Genomic DNA, 16327 nt, shown 5'->3' with positions numbered 1-16327 from the left:
CTGGCTTTCTTAAGAAAAAAAAAAAAATCTGCTATTCAAATAACACTTTTCCAGTAATGTTTCGTTTGGCTTATAAATTTGTTCCAGTAAAGCCATATACAGTGTACAGTACGCCTCGAGTCTTCCTCTGAGTCTGTTCTGTTTACTAATATAGCACTTTTATTTTGCTTCTTTGACTTGTGCGTGGTTTGAAAAGCAATGCTAATGCAGTTCGCAGGGATGTTGAATTTAACAGTTCCCCGTGTGAGCCGCGTGTACTGATGAGCTGGGTTTATTCTTTATTCCTGCCTTCCTCTGGGGACCCGGTTCCTTGTCTAACCAAATAGACTGACAGTGAGCAGACGGATACTGCAGCTGATGGTGAGACCACTGCCACCGAGGTTTGTACAGTTGCCAGCACCCAGTTATGGCAGGGGAGAGCGCTTGGCCTCATCTCTTCCCGACCCCGAGTGCCAAACTGCATGTCTGCTACGGCGGTTCAGGATCCCTCCCCGCGCGCGTGTGCATGCACGTGCGCGCGAGTGCGAGAGCTTTGCTGGGCCCGTTGATTTTTCAGTGCTCCCTACGGGTTCCCCCTGTTTCTGTGTTTGGTTTGGAACCCGCAAGGGCTCTGCGCTGCGCAGGTAGCGGGGTGGTGGCAGCGTCGCCCACGCCAATGCTGCCCGCCTGGGACGGTCGCGCTGGCCAGATTGTGCCCTGGGTTGCCCAGTTTGCTTGTTCGCTCTTATGATCCGCAGCCTGTGGGGGGCGGGGGGGGGGAACACAGTAAAAAGCAGTTTTCAAATTTTTGAATAAAAGTATTTCCAGATTATAAATAAGGTTTTCCTTGAATGTAATTTCATGTGTCATCTTCACGTATGGCCACCAGTACTCAGGTATTGTCTTCAGAGGAGGAACGTAAAAAAATTGTCATTTTCTTTGCACTGAGAAGCCTCATATCCACAACATGGTGTATAGACAGCGCAGGCAAACTCAACCCTATGTGACTCCAGTGAAGTGCATATAATGCTTTCATAATTAATATGGTTGCAGCTGCAAACATGAGCTGAATTTGGTCTGACGTCTGCTAGAAGACAGAGTCTTACCACAAACACTACTGTAGGTTTTCAGTAGAATCTCATTAATATTTCAGACTGTTAAAATTATTGTCAAGGAAAAATTCTCTGTATGACGTGTCAGGGCAATTCAGCCTCGGCTGTAAATAGAATAGATTTGAACTGAGTTTTGAAGTAATCAACAGATAAAGATTTTCCCATGGGTCATTTGACAAACTAGGACTATATGAAAAATTAACAATAAAATAGTGGCACGAACATTGAAAGAATCCAAACGGAGCAACAACATAAAGTCTGTTGAGACGAGTCAGGAGTACAAAATGCTTTGAAGTGCCCCTTGCACTGTAGGGCTTCAGGCTTTGAGCCATACAGAAAGTAAAACATAATCCTAAAACCCTGACATTTAAAATATTCAGTTTATTAATCAAAAATGCACAATAATCTCCCTAGCTGCCATCTTTATTTTAGAGGGGAAGATTATGTGAACCTCAATTTTCCTTATGGATACCTGATTTTCAGAAAGTGTGGTATACTTGCCATCTGAAAATTCAGCCCTCAGAAACGGGCTGCTCGGGCAATCCGTATTGCATTGCTTTTGAAAATGTGAGCTGATGTGAATGTGCTGTGTATGCCATTCCAGAAGACCACCACTCCAGATAGATCCTGAAAGAATATACACAGGCTAAATATGAAATGAAATTATATAAATAAAGAAAGGGACTGGGGCTAGAGAAATAGCATTTTAAGCAAATAAAATGTGCTTCGTTCTGCAGAAAGTGTTGCGGGTCGTTTACCCGTGGTGAGTTTATGCAGAGCTTTGCCTGTGGCCCGGGAGATGTCGTATGTTTAAACTCTGGGATTATGGACTTCCAGAGAATTTGCTGTTGCCGTTCTGTCCTAAACCAGCCACAATCTCGGTGAGAAGGTCCAGCTGCTGCTCCCTAAGTAGAGATCTATGAACGTGGAACGCACCAATGATATTTATAAAAGGAAAATGTTTAATATTCCTTCGTTCACAGTTAGCAAGTTTGAAAAGCGGAGGCTTGCTCTGAGTTAGGAGAACCGTGCAAAGTCAGCCAGTGTGTCTACTCCTTCTCCTTAAGCCCTTAGCATAGAGAAAACGTGACCTTAACCTAGCATGTTCCTCTCACCAATTTTTGTAAAGCCTTCGGCCGTACAAGTGGGTAAGGTGTTGTTTTCCACTCTTTCTCATGCTGGCAGTCGGACCAAGAGGAGGACGGAGATCTAAAGGCACAGGTACAGAAACGAAAGGCCCAGACGTTGCTCAAGTATCAATGTTGGAGGTGTTCACCTCTCTCAGCATGTTATTGTCGGTTCTCTGTGAAGAAATGTGTAGAAACAGCATTTTGTATCCTTTCAATACTGTGTCCCTTACCTTTCCCTTTCTTTTTCACTTCTTTCAGAATAGTCTGATTAAGCGAATACAGGGTGAAAATGTGTATGTCAAACATAGTAATCTTATGTTAGAGGTTGGTATTGGTATATACCAGTGCATGTACGTACATGTGTGTTAGTTTTAGTGGTAAACTGTGAATCTGCACTATGATGCATGAACTGTGTATTCCCTCCTGCTAATAAATCAAATAGATTTTTTTTTTCTCAGATTATGGTGACTCCTCTAACTTGTACTATAAATATATATATGCGTGCGCGTATGTGTGTGTGCATCCACGCGCATATGTATGTTTGTTTGAAGCCTCTTTATCAGGTGTAAATTATAGTGATACAGATAAGCTCTTTATACTCACTCGTACGAGATATGCTATGCTGTTATCTTTCAAAATGCCACATTTTCACAGAGTGTTGTGTTAGTGCTGTGCTCCCCGGCTCCCTGAGATGTTACTTCCCTCTTTACTAACCAAGTTGTGTGTTTTGGCTCTCAAATTTGCTTGGCTTAGGATGTATTACAAACTGCTCTATTCTTTTAAAACTGTCCAGGACCTAGACAAAACCCAGGAAGATCTGATGAAACATCAGACCAATATAAGCGAGCTGAAACGCACCTTCTTGGAAACCTCCACAGAAACGGCTGTGTCTAATGAGTGGGAGAAGAGGCTTTCCACATCTCCCGTTCGGCTTGCAGCAAGGCAGGAGGAAGCTCCTATGATTGAACCACTAGTGCCTGAAGAGGTCAGCGTGAGCTGAAAGGCTTCATTACCTATTTGTCTATTCATTTTTGCTTATAATAGCTCTTAGTAGATTAGAGACCATAGTTAGAGGCCGTTCCCCACCTGCAGGTGCTCCCTTTTCCTCAGCCCTCAGGCTCTAGCAGCAAATATACAAGGAAGAGCAGATAACTTTATATATATACATAGTTAGAGAATGAGATTCACTGTAAGCCGCGTAGCAGAACTGGGTCTCTCTGAGGGTGTGAAACGCAGGCTTCCTTATAGGCTTGGTGAGCTTGAGGAAGTCCAGCCATGCGTGAAAGAAACCATGAAGGTGATGGAGAGAAAATTTAAATAATCGTGACTGGTTGGGAGCAGCAGTATAGTGGGACGGATGGGGGTACTGAGCTTGACAAGAAAATACAGACCAAAGGGCAGAACTCTCTCAGTCTTTGAAGGCGGGGAAGAAATAATGATGATAATTAGACCTGCCTGGCCAGTTCCGTAAGGGAACTGGTAGTTGCTGCAGTCTGCTGGATACTGTTTCGTTGAAGACCCAATGCAGATTGCTAAGCATGTGCATTTTCATGCAGTGTGCACGCATGAAAAAATCTTGCTCACTGTGCAGTCTCAAAGTGTTTGCAAGAACCTTGCCAATTAAAAAGCTGCCTTTTATTTAGTTTGTGGGTAGATAATGAGATGTAGAGGTAACAACGCAACATTCATGTTGCCATAAAATACATAGATCTACAAAAAAAGCAGAGAGTCTTGGTTTAAATCCAGTGGAGCAAAAAGAAATATACTTGTGTGGTCTGCACAAAGATTATTTTTTTTATTCTGTGGTGGATGGATATCTGGTTTCTGTCTCACAGGAATCATCTTTATGGCATTACAGACCAATAACTGCTCATAAAATTTGCTTCTGTCACCTCAGCACTGATGTAATGTTGTAAGGAACTTTGCAAAAATTAGCTGGAAAGTATAATTTGAAAGAGTCTTTTGCTTTCCCACCTTAGAGGTTGATATTGCAGACCCGCAGCTCTGGGGAAGGGGGTCCCTGGAGGCACCCAGATAACACATGTCAACATCTCCTCATAGGGAAAGGGATGATGCCAAGAAAAAGACCCCAGCTCCTCTTCTCCCACATTATACCCATCTAACCAGTGGCTGATACAGACATCAGACATGCATTAGAGTGGCCATCAGGTTGTATTAAAATACCTAAAAAGCAGACTGGGTGCCCAAAGCTTACCTTTTGGAGAGAGCGCTGAGGAGTCTTAATGTTGCTCCTACTGCTTTGTTCAGCAATCATAGTAGCTCCTACAACCACATTAGTTTGGTTGTAGTTGAAAATACAGGTTTTCCTCCTTAAAAGTAAAATTGTAAGTATAAGAAACAGGACACATTTAACGTATTAAAGATGTAAGGAACTGTTGAAAGGGAGCGGCTGGCTAGCTGAGCCTGAATCAGAGGAGTGCAGGTGAAGCAAACTTATAACCCCCCCAGTTCACTTAATGTCTTTATTACTTTAGAAATTTAATAACAATTTTTAATTAAAATGCACAAGCAGTAGCAAAGCATTACACAGTTATGTAGGCTTCACCCTGAGGAAGCACCATTTACCATTCATTTGGAAAGGAAAAGGTACCTCTTCTCTTACTGGAAGAAAAGGACTTGCTCAAAAGCAATGTGCAGTTACTATATCTGATATAGATCTAAGTAAACTACAGCTGTCCCACAGAATCTCATCCAAATGAAGGCATTTCTGTGGAAAAATGTGAGTGGATTTGAGCTATCAGAGCCTAACTCTGAGGTGACTTCTGGCACTAAGGGACCCCTGCTGTAGATAACATCTGACCATCCTTTTTGGTCCTGCTAAGCGGGATGGTTTCAGTTCACATGTCCTGCTGAGAGAGGAATTTTTCAGGAAAAAAATGAAGCCATGCGTGGGTCAAAATCAGCACCTTAATGTCTACTAAGAAATGCGGAGGCAATCAGGATAAAGAGTACATAGAACTGCGTTATGTAGTAGCTTCTTCTAGTTAAGAAGTTGCACGTTTAACTTAGCATATCCACTTCAGTGCTGTTACCTATAGCTCTTTAATATAATAAAACAAGAACAGAAGGGAAAATATGCCTTTTCAGAATGTGTGCTTTGAGCATTTGGCACCTGTGTGTGTTCGGTCAGTTTGACTTTAAGCCTGTCTAGCCACCAGTTGGTTTCTTACAATAATAGGGGAAATACTTTGTTTTTCTTTAGTTATGAAAAATACAGTTTTAAATATCTGCCATAACGGTGGCCAGATAGCTGCAGAACATGACAGCCATCATATTAACAAACTCCTTGACAATGTTTAGTCTGACCTGGATTGGATTAAACCAGCACTTTAGAAATAAAGAAGTCATGCATCTCATTATAGTCAGGGAGATGAGCCATTTCTCCCTTTCTCTCTCAACTTTCTAAAAGTTTTGTATCTTTCTTTAAATGTGTACCTTTCTTCTTGAGTATGTAGAGTATACATATTTAAAATGGTATACTAGGAACGGTACCTTAGGAAATTGAGTCTTACCAACATTTGAAACTGTCCCAGTTGGACAAGTTGCAGAGCTGCTCTTCTCATTGTCACAGCATTGGGAGGGCACAGAGGCGATAAAGGTGAGGAGGATTTTGGTGTCACGCCATAGAGGATAGTACAGTGGCTAGCTTCCTGCATGGGAACAAGACTCCGAGACCTCTTGTAGCTCTAAGGAGAAATGGAGAGCTGAAATCTTTGCAGCACACACCTACTGCCTGCTTCAACAGGGAAGGCAGCAAACTCAGGAAAGAGCTAAATCCAGGGTGAAGGTGGAGGGACCTGTTCTAGGCTATTGCTGGAAGCCATGGTAGTTGGCACCAGACACAGTTAAATGAATAATAGAAGATGAAATGAACACAGTGCATCCACAACCGGTGTTATTCGATTTACTGTTTTTCCTGCTATGCAAACAGCATGCTCGTGTCTGCTTTGCATTCGTCACAGAGAGACACTGATTTCACTTCTTATTGGAAACTTCTTTGCTGTAAAATTATTCTGTTTAATTCTGTTTCCTAATTTACCATGCAGTTAATAACTTGTAGAGTGGAGAAATATGATGAGCTGTTGTAAAGTATAGTGGACTCTATGCCCTCCATTTACTAAAACCATTTATTCCCTGACATTAGACCAAAGAAGAAAGAGAAAAATCAGAAAAACTCATATTTTTGCAGAAGGGAGGTACTACATTCCTTGAATTGCAGGTAAAAACAAGTAATACTTTATTGAAATGCAGTCTGATAGGCTGGCAATGATTTCTTATTTTATTATCTTTTTTCCTTTCCAAGCCACTTTTTTTTATTTATTTGTTTTGTAAGTTCCAGAGGGAGATGTAATTTGGGGGCCAAATTCTGAGGAATGAGTACCCACCAGAGTTTATGACTTCCTAATAGAGACTGATTTTTCTGCTAGTTAGAAATCTACTTGCACGGTGCTATTTGTGGATGTTGTTTGCAGTTGTGCATGCATTTCCAGCATAAACCTCACTGAGAACATTATGGTGAATGGGGCACTTCTGTCATTAGCATGAATTTCCTTTATACTGTGAAGTGAATTCAGATTACGCTGAGTGATGGTGAACTTTGTATTCTTATTGGTTTTTCTATCAGCCAAGTGTGATAGAGAAGAAGCTGCAGGAAGGAGAATCTGCTGGCACTTTGGTTACTACTCATCAAATCATTATCCAGAAAAGTATCCCATCATCCCTAGAGGTTATTTTTAATTCATTTGATTTTAAACTAGCACATTTGCTTAGTTAAATACAGAAGTTATGATCGTAAGGTCAAATAACTGGATGCTGATTGCATAGCCAAAGCAAATCACATAGCATATTTGCATAAAGTGGAAAAAAGATGCTGCATTAAGTTCAGTTCAGTATCTACAGTAGTATAGCGTTTACTGTGTTGTACTACTCAATTTAAACAATGCTGAAGGGGGTTGATGTTATTCTAATGAAAACAAGGAAATTCAGTGCAGACTACAGCTACATACAAATGCATACTATTCTAAAACCTCATCAATGGTGTGTTTGTCACAACTGGGGAACAGTTGAATGGGCTTATTTGCTGTATTTTTGTAATTTGGTTTTGACTGTAGCATTATGAACCATTGCGATATGTGATTTTTAATCTCCGGATGATTCTATCATCATTTTAAATGATGCACTAAACCCTGCTTCAAATTACTACAGAAATAGTGTGGCAGAAGTAACTTTTTGTGTCCACATTATACGGGCGTCTAAGGGGAGGGAATCTACAACGGAATCATACTTTGCCTAAGGTGATGCTGTTTGTTTGTCTGATAACTGCTCTAAGAGGTACAATGGTAAAAGTTACTATATGCTTTCAAAAGAGGCAGCATTGATTTCTTAAAAGTCTTCATGCTTTAGTGCTCCTGAAGTAGAGATAAACCTTCAGATATTCTAATTTAGCTTTTATATCTCAAATATAGGGCACTGAGGATTGGGTTATTATAGACAAAATACCCTCTGAGGTAGTTGATGGTGACTCGAAAAAAAATCTGGCATACAAAGTAGTGACTGTGAGCAGTAAAACTGCCTTTCCACCCGAGATATTAAAATCCAGTACCGTTCTAATGCAGAGCTTTGAGGACTTGGAAAGTGAAATACAATCCAAAGAGGAGAATAAGCAGAAAATGTTCACCCTAGGAAAGTCCTATGATACCGTATCTGGGAAAATTGTAACCATGACAAGTAAAGCTAAAGAGGGCGAGAAAGCAGTACAGCCTTCAGTAGCAGCTTTGCAAAAAATGGAAAGGGAAGTGCAAGAATTTGTGAAAATCATTCCGGTAGTGGCCGAGTATGAAATCCTCGAGCCTGTCACTGATGAGAAAGCCAGGCGGGGATCCGACGTGCAGAGCACGAAAAGAAAGCTGTCCGACTCTCTGACGCCCGTAAAGGAAGCAGAATCTCAGTTGCAAAGTCCTGAAGAGGAGAGTTTGAAAAAGACACTAAAGATGGACCAGGATTTGCAGTTACATGGTACACTGGGAAGCTTGCAGCTTGGCAAAGCAGAAAAACACCTTGGCAGTGAAGCTGTAAAAGCAGGGGCATTTGCCCGGAGAGATAAGAGCCTGTCTGAGTGGAGATATTCCAGAGAACAGCCATTTACCATTGCTACTGCTCACTATCTTACTGAGTCGTCTGCATCAAAAGTAGTGGTAACAAGTGGCTTTGACTTCACGCCACGGTTTAAAGATTAAAGCATGACTTCTTTTAGGCAATCCCCTCACACCACCCTGCCTTTCGGTTCTCTTGCTGCCTGGCTTTATGTTGACAGCAGCCAACCCAGCTTATTTTTTTCCCCTCATACTTTGAATCCGTCCCACAGTCTGAAGCAGACATTATGTAAGGCTTTCAACCTTTCTGGTTTATTTAAAGATCCATGAAATGTAGTATTGCTGCTCTGGCTTGTTAATAAACGGAAAAAAAAGGTTTGCTTGAACCAGCAAAACGCCAACGCTAACAACTATGCTTCGTAACTATTGCTTACTACAGCCATTATGAATTTGCTCTGATTTATTTTCCCATTCTTTTCCCGTTTCCAACCTCTCCGTGACCCCGCAACCTTCTCCCCTTCCCTCCGTCTCTGCCTCTGGTTTTGGCAATTAATATGTCTGTGCATGTGGGTCTGCCTTTCTTCTCTGTATGACTCTACATTTCTTTGTCTATTTAGACTAAACAGTCCAGCGGTGAAAAAATCTTGGATGGTTCAGATATCTTCAGTTTAATAGAGTCCGCCAGAAAACCGACTGAGTTCATAGGAGGGGTTACTTCTACTTCACATAGCTGGGCTCAGGTGGCCATTCGGTTCTCTCCATCAACGTTATAACCACACACCAATTACTTTTGCTTTTCTTTTGTTTCCTATTTTTATGCATAATGCGGAACCTGTATAACTAATGCATGTATTGGTGTGCCTTTTCCTTTGTTACAGTAGACCACAATAGAAGCTTCACCGAAAAGAAAAACAAAAAAAAACCACCAGGTTTTGTCTCATTTCACTTTATTTTGGTCATTTTGCAGGGTGCTGTGTTTTGCCTTTATAAAACTCACGCAAAAATACCAATGAGAAAAACACTGTGACATTTCTCTTCACTTTTAAAAATGGCGATTCTTGCTTTGTTTTTCATTTCTACTATTCTGATAATGTCCTGAGAGCGAAAACCCGTACAACGTGAGAGAAATAAATTGGCAAAATGCAATACCCGTTTTTTTTTATTTATGTTCACAGTACATTAAGCTGAGGAGCTATTGCAAGTAGTGTTGTCTGTTTCTGACGCTGAGGGTGTTTCTTTCTCCTTCCCTGCAGAGGATAGACACGTCGACATCTCAGGAGATATCTTCCAGTGAAATGAAGCAAGCAGTTCAGCCGCATCAGGGTACAGTGAAGAAGGTTGTACAGGAGACTGTGGTTATCGAGGAGAGACACGGGACGAATGCGCACGCGAGCGGGGATCCTGCTAAAGCGGCCGGACTTGCGCTGGATGCCCAGGCCGGGGCAGCGGTGGCTGCTGGCGTGAAAGGGAAGGAGGGCTCTGCTGGGACTGAGGGGGCGAAGGAGGAGAGAAGGGAGGAGGCTGGGAAAGCCCTAACCAAACAGGAAGGAGTCGCTGCTGCTGCTGCTTCGTGTGAGCAGGCGGAGGAGCACAGTACGACAACCCACCTTGCAGAGTCTTTGGAAAGAAAACCTCATTTTGAGGTAACTCGTTATTAAATCGGTCATGTCTGTGCTGAATTGTAAAGGTAGGCAGTAGTGGACTGAGTTAATTCTTCTCGTGGAAAGCAAAGTGTACCTTTGGTTGCTACAGCAGGCAGTTTGTTTCTCCTCTTATTTCCTCCTTGCATGGCACCTGCAAGGCTTGCTGCTGATTTCCAGTACTGGCAAATGCCATGCATATTTTTCCTAAAAGCGCTTTCCACGCTACAGAGAAATACCTAATTTGGTGGCTTTTTATGCAATGGATAACAGGAATTCAGCTATCATTCTCTTTGGGAAAGTCCATCAAGATTGGCAAAGTTCACATGTCCTCAAAGACAGAAAGTGCATTTTTTTCCATGCTTGGTACAATTGTAAATAAGCGTACTGTGTCTTAAACAACCCAGGTTCCTTATCTTAGCCCCATAAGCAAAACTGCAAGGACTATTTTGCAGAGAAGTTAGAAAAAAACTTGTTCTTGCTCTTTTTTCTGAGAGCTGAATAGAAGACTAAGCCTGAGTAGGATTCATTCTCTTGTCATTTTAAAAAATGTATAATCCCAGAATGGCTGGGAAGGGACCTCTGGAGGTCATCTGGTCCAACGCCCCTGCTCAAGCAGGGTCACCCAGAGCCAGTTGCCCAGGGCTATGTCCAGACGGCTTTTGAGTATCTCCAAGGTTGGAGACTCCATGACCTCCTGTGCCAGTGCTCGGTCACCTTCAGTGAAAAAGTGTTTCCTGATGTTCAGAGGGAACCTCCTGCGTTTCAGTTTGTGCCCATTGCCTCTTGTAGTGTTTACATCTTTTCTGAAGTTTGTTTTCATGAAATCCAGGATAGTGCTAAATGTTACCAGCATTATATACATGTATGTACCATTATAATGAAGAGAATTTTCTCTTTTCTTTTTTTTTTAAATGCAGAGCACTTTTTAGTTGTTCCCCCTCCTTTTCCCAAGAAAAAAAAATATTCTGAGAAATCCAGAAGCTTTACTAAATCTTCCAATTCCTTTTTTTTTGTTGTTCACACAGTCACCAGTTGTGAAGACTGAGACTATCAGTTTCAGTAGTGTTTCTGCTGGTGGGGAAAATCTTGAAATTTCAACAAAGGAAGTGCCAGTAGTCCATACAGAAACAAAAACCATTACGTATGAGTCTTCTCAGGTAAGAAATTCTGCAAAACCCAGTGTCTAATTTAACATGGCCTTAAGGAACCCATGTTTCTTTACCCATGTTTAAGTGTATGCCTTAGCATAAACTGTTCTAAGCTGTTCAAGTATTAAATATTAGCATGAGGAAGATGTACGTACATTTAGCTTATCTGAGGGTAACTCTCATGTCCTGGCATAGGGCCTTTCAAGAAAATTAATGAAACTACAGATTTCAAAGCCCCGGCTTCTCATCTGTCCTTCCAGAAGCAAAGGGGAGTCTCCAGATGCAGAGAAATACCGACACATGATTACCCTAATAGCAGTTGTTTCCCTACCATTAGATACTCCCTTTATGAAGAACTGTAGAAGTAGGGAAGTTCGGCCAGTCCAGTTCTTGCCTCCCTGTGCTCAGGAGCATGTTTTTGATGACTGGTTTTCCCTTTCGGTTCCCTAGGTGGATTGCGGTGCTGACTCAGAACCGGGTGTATTGATGAGTGCACAAACTATCACGTCTGAAACCACCAGCACTACAACCACTACACATATCACCAAAGTGAGTCCTCAGAAAACAGGGAGCTTTTTTTTTCACAAGGATGTATGTTTTCTTAGCTTCAATTCTATTATTTATCTTAAAACGTGGACACGTGCTTATACTCTCTGGACAAAATCCAGTCTGGTTTGGGTACCTGTCTTCATTCACCTGTCTTTGGCTATGCTGGCTTCATTAACGCATCATCCAAGGACTTGACAAGAATCCCGAGAGTCATAAACCCTTAGGGTACATCTATGCAAGCACAAAACGTTGCTGTGCAGGGATACTTGAGTTAGCTGCAAATACTGTCAGGAACTGGAAGCAGTGTAGCCACGTTGGCATCATATGGTAGCCAGGAAGGAATAATTTGCCTGACCGTGAGGCTCCATTGACATGACTATACCGCCTCTGAGTCCTGAGCTGTTATCCCTGCACAGCCTTGAAAGCACATAGTAAATCTGCATCATGTAGCCATAATAGGACAAGCAGTCAGCTCAGACATGGCGATTGCATTGCTGGGTGGTACCCTAAGGAACTTGCCCACAGCCAGACAGAAAGCTTATGGCTGCACAGACAAATGATGTTGGGTCTTCCAAGTTCCAAGATAGCATCTAAGTAACAGTTCCTCCCTAAACAGAAACCCTCTTAGTGCCATGACAGCTCTCCTACCAATATTCACTGAGGACAGGATTTCATCTCTCTGCAGTGAAATTCACCCTTCAGTAGATGAGCTATACAAAGGCCATACCACCCTGTATGTCCTTCTGAAGCCTACAGTGGGACTTAACGAGGTCTTAATATGAGCTGTCTGTATGTCCATTCTTTTCTTCATGGGATGAATTTACCACGAATACCTGCCATTTTTGACATACAGACATCTCTTCTGACACGTGTGCAGATTGATGAGAATCATAAAATTATCTGTGTTGGAAGGACCTCTGGAGGTCACCTAGTCCATTCAGAGCAGGCCAACTTCAGAGCTGCTCTGGTTGCAGTTCAGGTTGTTCCCTCTGTGTGCGCTATTTGAGATAGTTCAGTCCAGTCACGTCTGGGTTCCTGCACTGGTCATTCTTCGAATGAGCAGCAGCAGTCTTTAAAGTAAGTTACTGACATGCATTTGTCCCTCCCATCTAGACTGTGAAAGGAGGCATCTCGGAGACAAGAATTGAAAAACGAATAGTCATCACAGGAGATGCAGATATCGATCATGATCAGGTAAAATCTATAAGCTGCTAAAGGCTACCCTGAAGACTGCCAAAAAGAACATTTCTAAACATTGCTTTAAAAGATACTATTCATACTGGCATGCCTTAAATTAAACTGGATTAGTACTTAAATCAGTGATGGTGTATTTCATATTTTAATCATTTTCCTCATTTGTAAATTGTGTAATATCTCATGAATCTCTCCACCTTGCTACTGATCACGCATGTTCCACCTCCTTTTTGTTTTTGCCCTTCTGTGGTTTCCTTGGGATAGGCGCTGGCTCAGGCAATTAAAGAAGCCAAAGAGCAGCACCCTGACATGTCAGTGACCAAAGTAGTGGTACATAAAGAGACAGAAATCACACCAGAAGATGGGGAGGATTGACCACAGGTAAGAGGACTAGATGATTTTCCTAGGCATTTACTGGGCTGGCATGTTGCAAAGGTTGTTTTCCTACCATAATTCACCTCTAACTCTTCGCTTTCTCTCGCTGGCATTTGCAAGTTGCATTTGTGCTGGTTATTGGTTCTGGTATTTGAATGTAAACCACATTCAGCTCTAAACATCTTTCTTCACTTAATGGTGCCAGCTGGAGAAAGAGAAACTACTCATTTGCTTTTGTTGGCTCTCTGGAAAGTCCTCATTGTCCATGCTTTGATATAGTCTGATTTTCTAATTCTGAAGTCAAAAAAATCAGTTGTCTGCTTTTATTATGTCATTTAAGAACAAAAATAATTTGTTCTTAAAGGTATGCATTTTGTTTAAAAATGCCAAGGGAAAAAACTACAGCTGCTTTTTAAATGTCCCGCGCAAATATGTTACAAGTTAAGCTTTAATTCCTAACTTGCAAAGAGATGATCCAACTTGCTTTTGATTTTTCTTTTAAACCCAGTGAATCAGTGTGTCAGTATTTGGATGTCTTGGCTTTCTTGTATTTGAAAGCAGCATTGTTTATCAGGATGAGATGATAATGCAGCTTTTCTTGTGTCAAGCTTTTTTTCAGTAAAGGCATGCTCTCTAATTGTGGCTGGCTAAACAGACGTCTTAATATTACTATATTTATTCTGTGTGCAAAAACGTGTCATGCATATTAACCTGCTATGCAAAAGCCGTTAATGCCAGCACCATTGCACAAATTGCTTTGAATGCTGTATGCAGAAGGGGAAAAAAAAGCTGCTTGTCTGATTTGTTTAAATCGACAGCAGCATTTTATTCTTGAAACGATTATATTCCCCAGCACTTGGTGTAAGTAACAGAGTATGATGCACAGTACCTTTTGAAGCTGTTTTGCTCTCCTGCTTTTGGATATAGAGATCCTAAAGAAAACTGAATTTCAGTATCTGTTATTTATTTGGAAGGTGGAACCGGTCACTGAGGAGTGAGTAGCTGTGATTCTTGTGGTATTCTGCTAAGTCTCTCGCAGACAACATAATGTGGCTTGCTTAAAAGTCTATTGATGTCACTAATTCTTCCCATTGGCGTCAGTGGATTTTGGATTTGGGCCAAGTTGCTTATCCTGGGAGGATGCCATTTTCAAATAGCTTTTATTACACGAACAAATTGGCAAAATCTCTTTTGCAAGAGAGTAGTTGCTTCAAATAATTAACTGGGTTCTCTTTCCTGCAGGAATAACCTAGATCGCATACGAATCCAGACATGCACACCAGTAGGAATACGAGAGCCTATACGGAGTCTCAGTTCCAACCTGACTGACTTGTATCTGTCTATGGAAAATTTCAGTACAGAAGAATTGATCTTGACCGTTAATAAAGAAACTGGCAGAGATACCTTCCCATAGAAAGCAATCTGAATCAGCAGCAGTTAAACAATATTGCATGAAGCAACGATAAAATTACAGAAAAGCAGCATTTTTAATTTTCTTAAAATGTCTAAGTTTTCAGCTATACCTGCACGTTCATAAACAATATAAACAGTGATCTCATGTAACACATAAACAGTTCATGCCTTTCACAGTTTATGGAAGTCTAAACAAATTAAAATTTGTTAGGTGGCAAGCCTTTTGTTTACAGATATTGTAAATGAAGATTACCCCCAAAATGCTAGAAGCTGTATAGGTACTGTGTATAATGTTTTACCACACATTAGATGTGCCAATAACACAGTTTATTCAGTAAACAACTTGAATCTTATATTTGTTTCATCTGGTTTTATTACTGCCCGATAAACAATGACAAATCTTTACTCTTATCAAAATATTTAAATGCTTACAAAGTGTGCTTTGTATACCTGACTGAATACCTTATGAGGTAGTAATGATTTTAGTATATTAACTTTAACGATTTTTGTCAGCATTGTTCAGAGTCAGCTTCCAGTCACCCTTCACAGATCCTAACCTTGTAAATTATATGTAGTTATTTTGGAGAAAAAAAAATCTGTATTTTACTTAGTTTGCAGCATTAGAAAATTATTAATCTGAAATAACCGTGATGGTTTTCTATTGATTTCCCTTTTGTTCTCAGAGGAAAAAAAGAAAAAAAAAATCTGTTTGAGAATCTGGTCAGCATTTACTATCTAGTTCAGAGTCAAGCCTTAACCTGTACAGAACGTCCACTGAAAATTCGTTAGTGTCCAGCTATAATACCCGCTGAAGGGATAGCGCCCATTACACTGTCAGCTGCATCACAACACATGGTGAATGTATGTTTCTGCATAGTGAAATAAAAGTGGTAAATGCATCCAAAATCGTATTGTTCTGTGTCTAAAAGCACCCAGTGTTTTTTAATATTCAAAACGTTGAGTTACGTTTGTAAGACACCACAGATTTTACTCGTCTGCACAGTAGACACGTTTTGTCCTCAGCGGCTGACACTGCCCTGTGCAGACAGTTGGAGTTAGCGGAGCATCCAGAGGGATGACGGTGTTCACCTTTGGGCATATGATGTTTGCAAAGGAAAAGGAGTGTTTGGTTCCTTCTGTTTTCTCTGGTTGTGTACCGTTTCACTGAAGCTAAATGAAGGATTTTGTGGTTGCTTAGAAAGTAAAGGCCAGTAGCGCTTGACCCAGATCCACTCTCTTTTTGTACTTTTGCTCTGAAACACGGATGAAATTCCCTTTAAAGCAGTACTTACTTATCTGTTCCTTTTTCTTGCTCCTTTGCCACATCTCGTTGACGCTCCCCTGGTAGTTCAAGAGAAATTCGTAACAATTAATTCACCCTTCAATCTGTATTTCCTTGCAGGATTGAAAGAAATGGGTATAAGCAGATTTTTCAGGACATAAAGGGCCAAATTTGCCCTTCGTTGTTTACACGGGGCTTCCTCACATTGAAGTCAATGGATTTGGCTTCAGTGGAGAGCAGGATTTGACCCAGTGACTTGTTAATAAATGTTTATTTTCTTAATTTAGAAAGAAAAATAGTATATATAGAGAGAATAACCTGTAGATAATAATTAAAAGTAATATCCCAAGGCTTTTAAAGCTTTGCCCTTAGTCTCTAAAACGTCTTCC

General features: G+C 41.0%; 1 protein-coding gene across 5 annotated transcripts in view; it reads left to right on the top strand.

Annotated features, from left to right (window-relative positions):
• The window catches only part of EPB41L3 (erythrocyte membrane protein band 4.1 like 3), a 142600-nt gene extending 127038 nt beyond the window's left edge, over positions 1-15562 (top strand). For 4 of the 5 annotated variants that reach the window (XM_075142057.1, XM_075142058.1, XM_075142055.1 and 1 more), the window contains exons 13-19: positions 3015-3206; positions 9588-9977; positions 11003-11134; positions 11576-11674; positions 12788-12868; positions 13133-13249; positions 14486-15562. In XM_075142057.1, the coding sequence (XP_074998158.1) occupies positions 3015-3206; positions 9588-9977; positions 11003-11134; positions 11576-11674; positions 12788-12868; positions 13133-13243 (1005 nt within the window). In that variant the 3' untranslated portion in view covers positions 13244-13249; positions 14486-15562. Of the gene's footprint in view, positions 1-326; positions 381-2276; positions 2313-2479; positions 2546-3014; positions 3207-6386; positions 6462-6866; positions 6969-8951; positions 9075-9587; positions 9978-11002; positions 11135-11575; positions 11675-12787; positions 12869-13132; positions 13250-14485 lie in introns of all 5 variants that reach the window. The other variant, XM_075142054.1, reaches the window with a different exon arrangement.
• The last annotated feature ends 765 nt before the right edge of the window (positions 15563-16327 follow it).

The sequence above is a fragment of the Calonectris borealis genome, chromosome 2, assembly GCF_964195595.1.
Source record: "Calonectris borealis chromosome 2, bCalBor7.hap1.2, whole genome shotgun sequence".
Lineage (NCBI taxonomy): Eukaryota > Metazoa > Chordata > Aves > Procellariiformes > Procellariidae > Calonectris > Calonectris borealis.
Note: the sequence above shows the minus strand (reverse complement) of the source record. Positions and strands in the feature narration are given on the sequence as shown.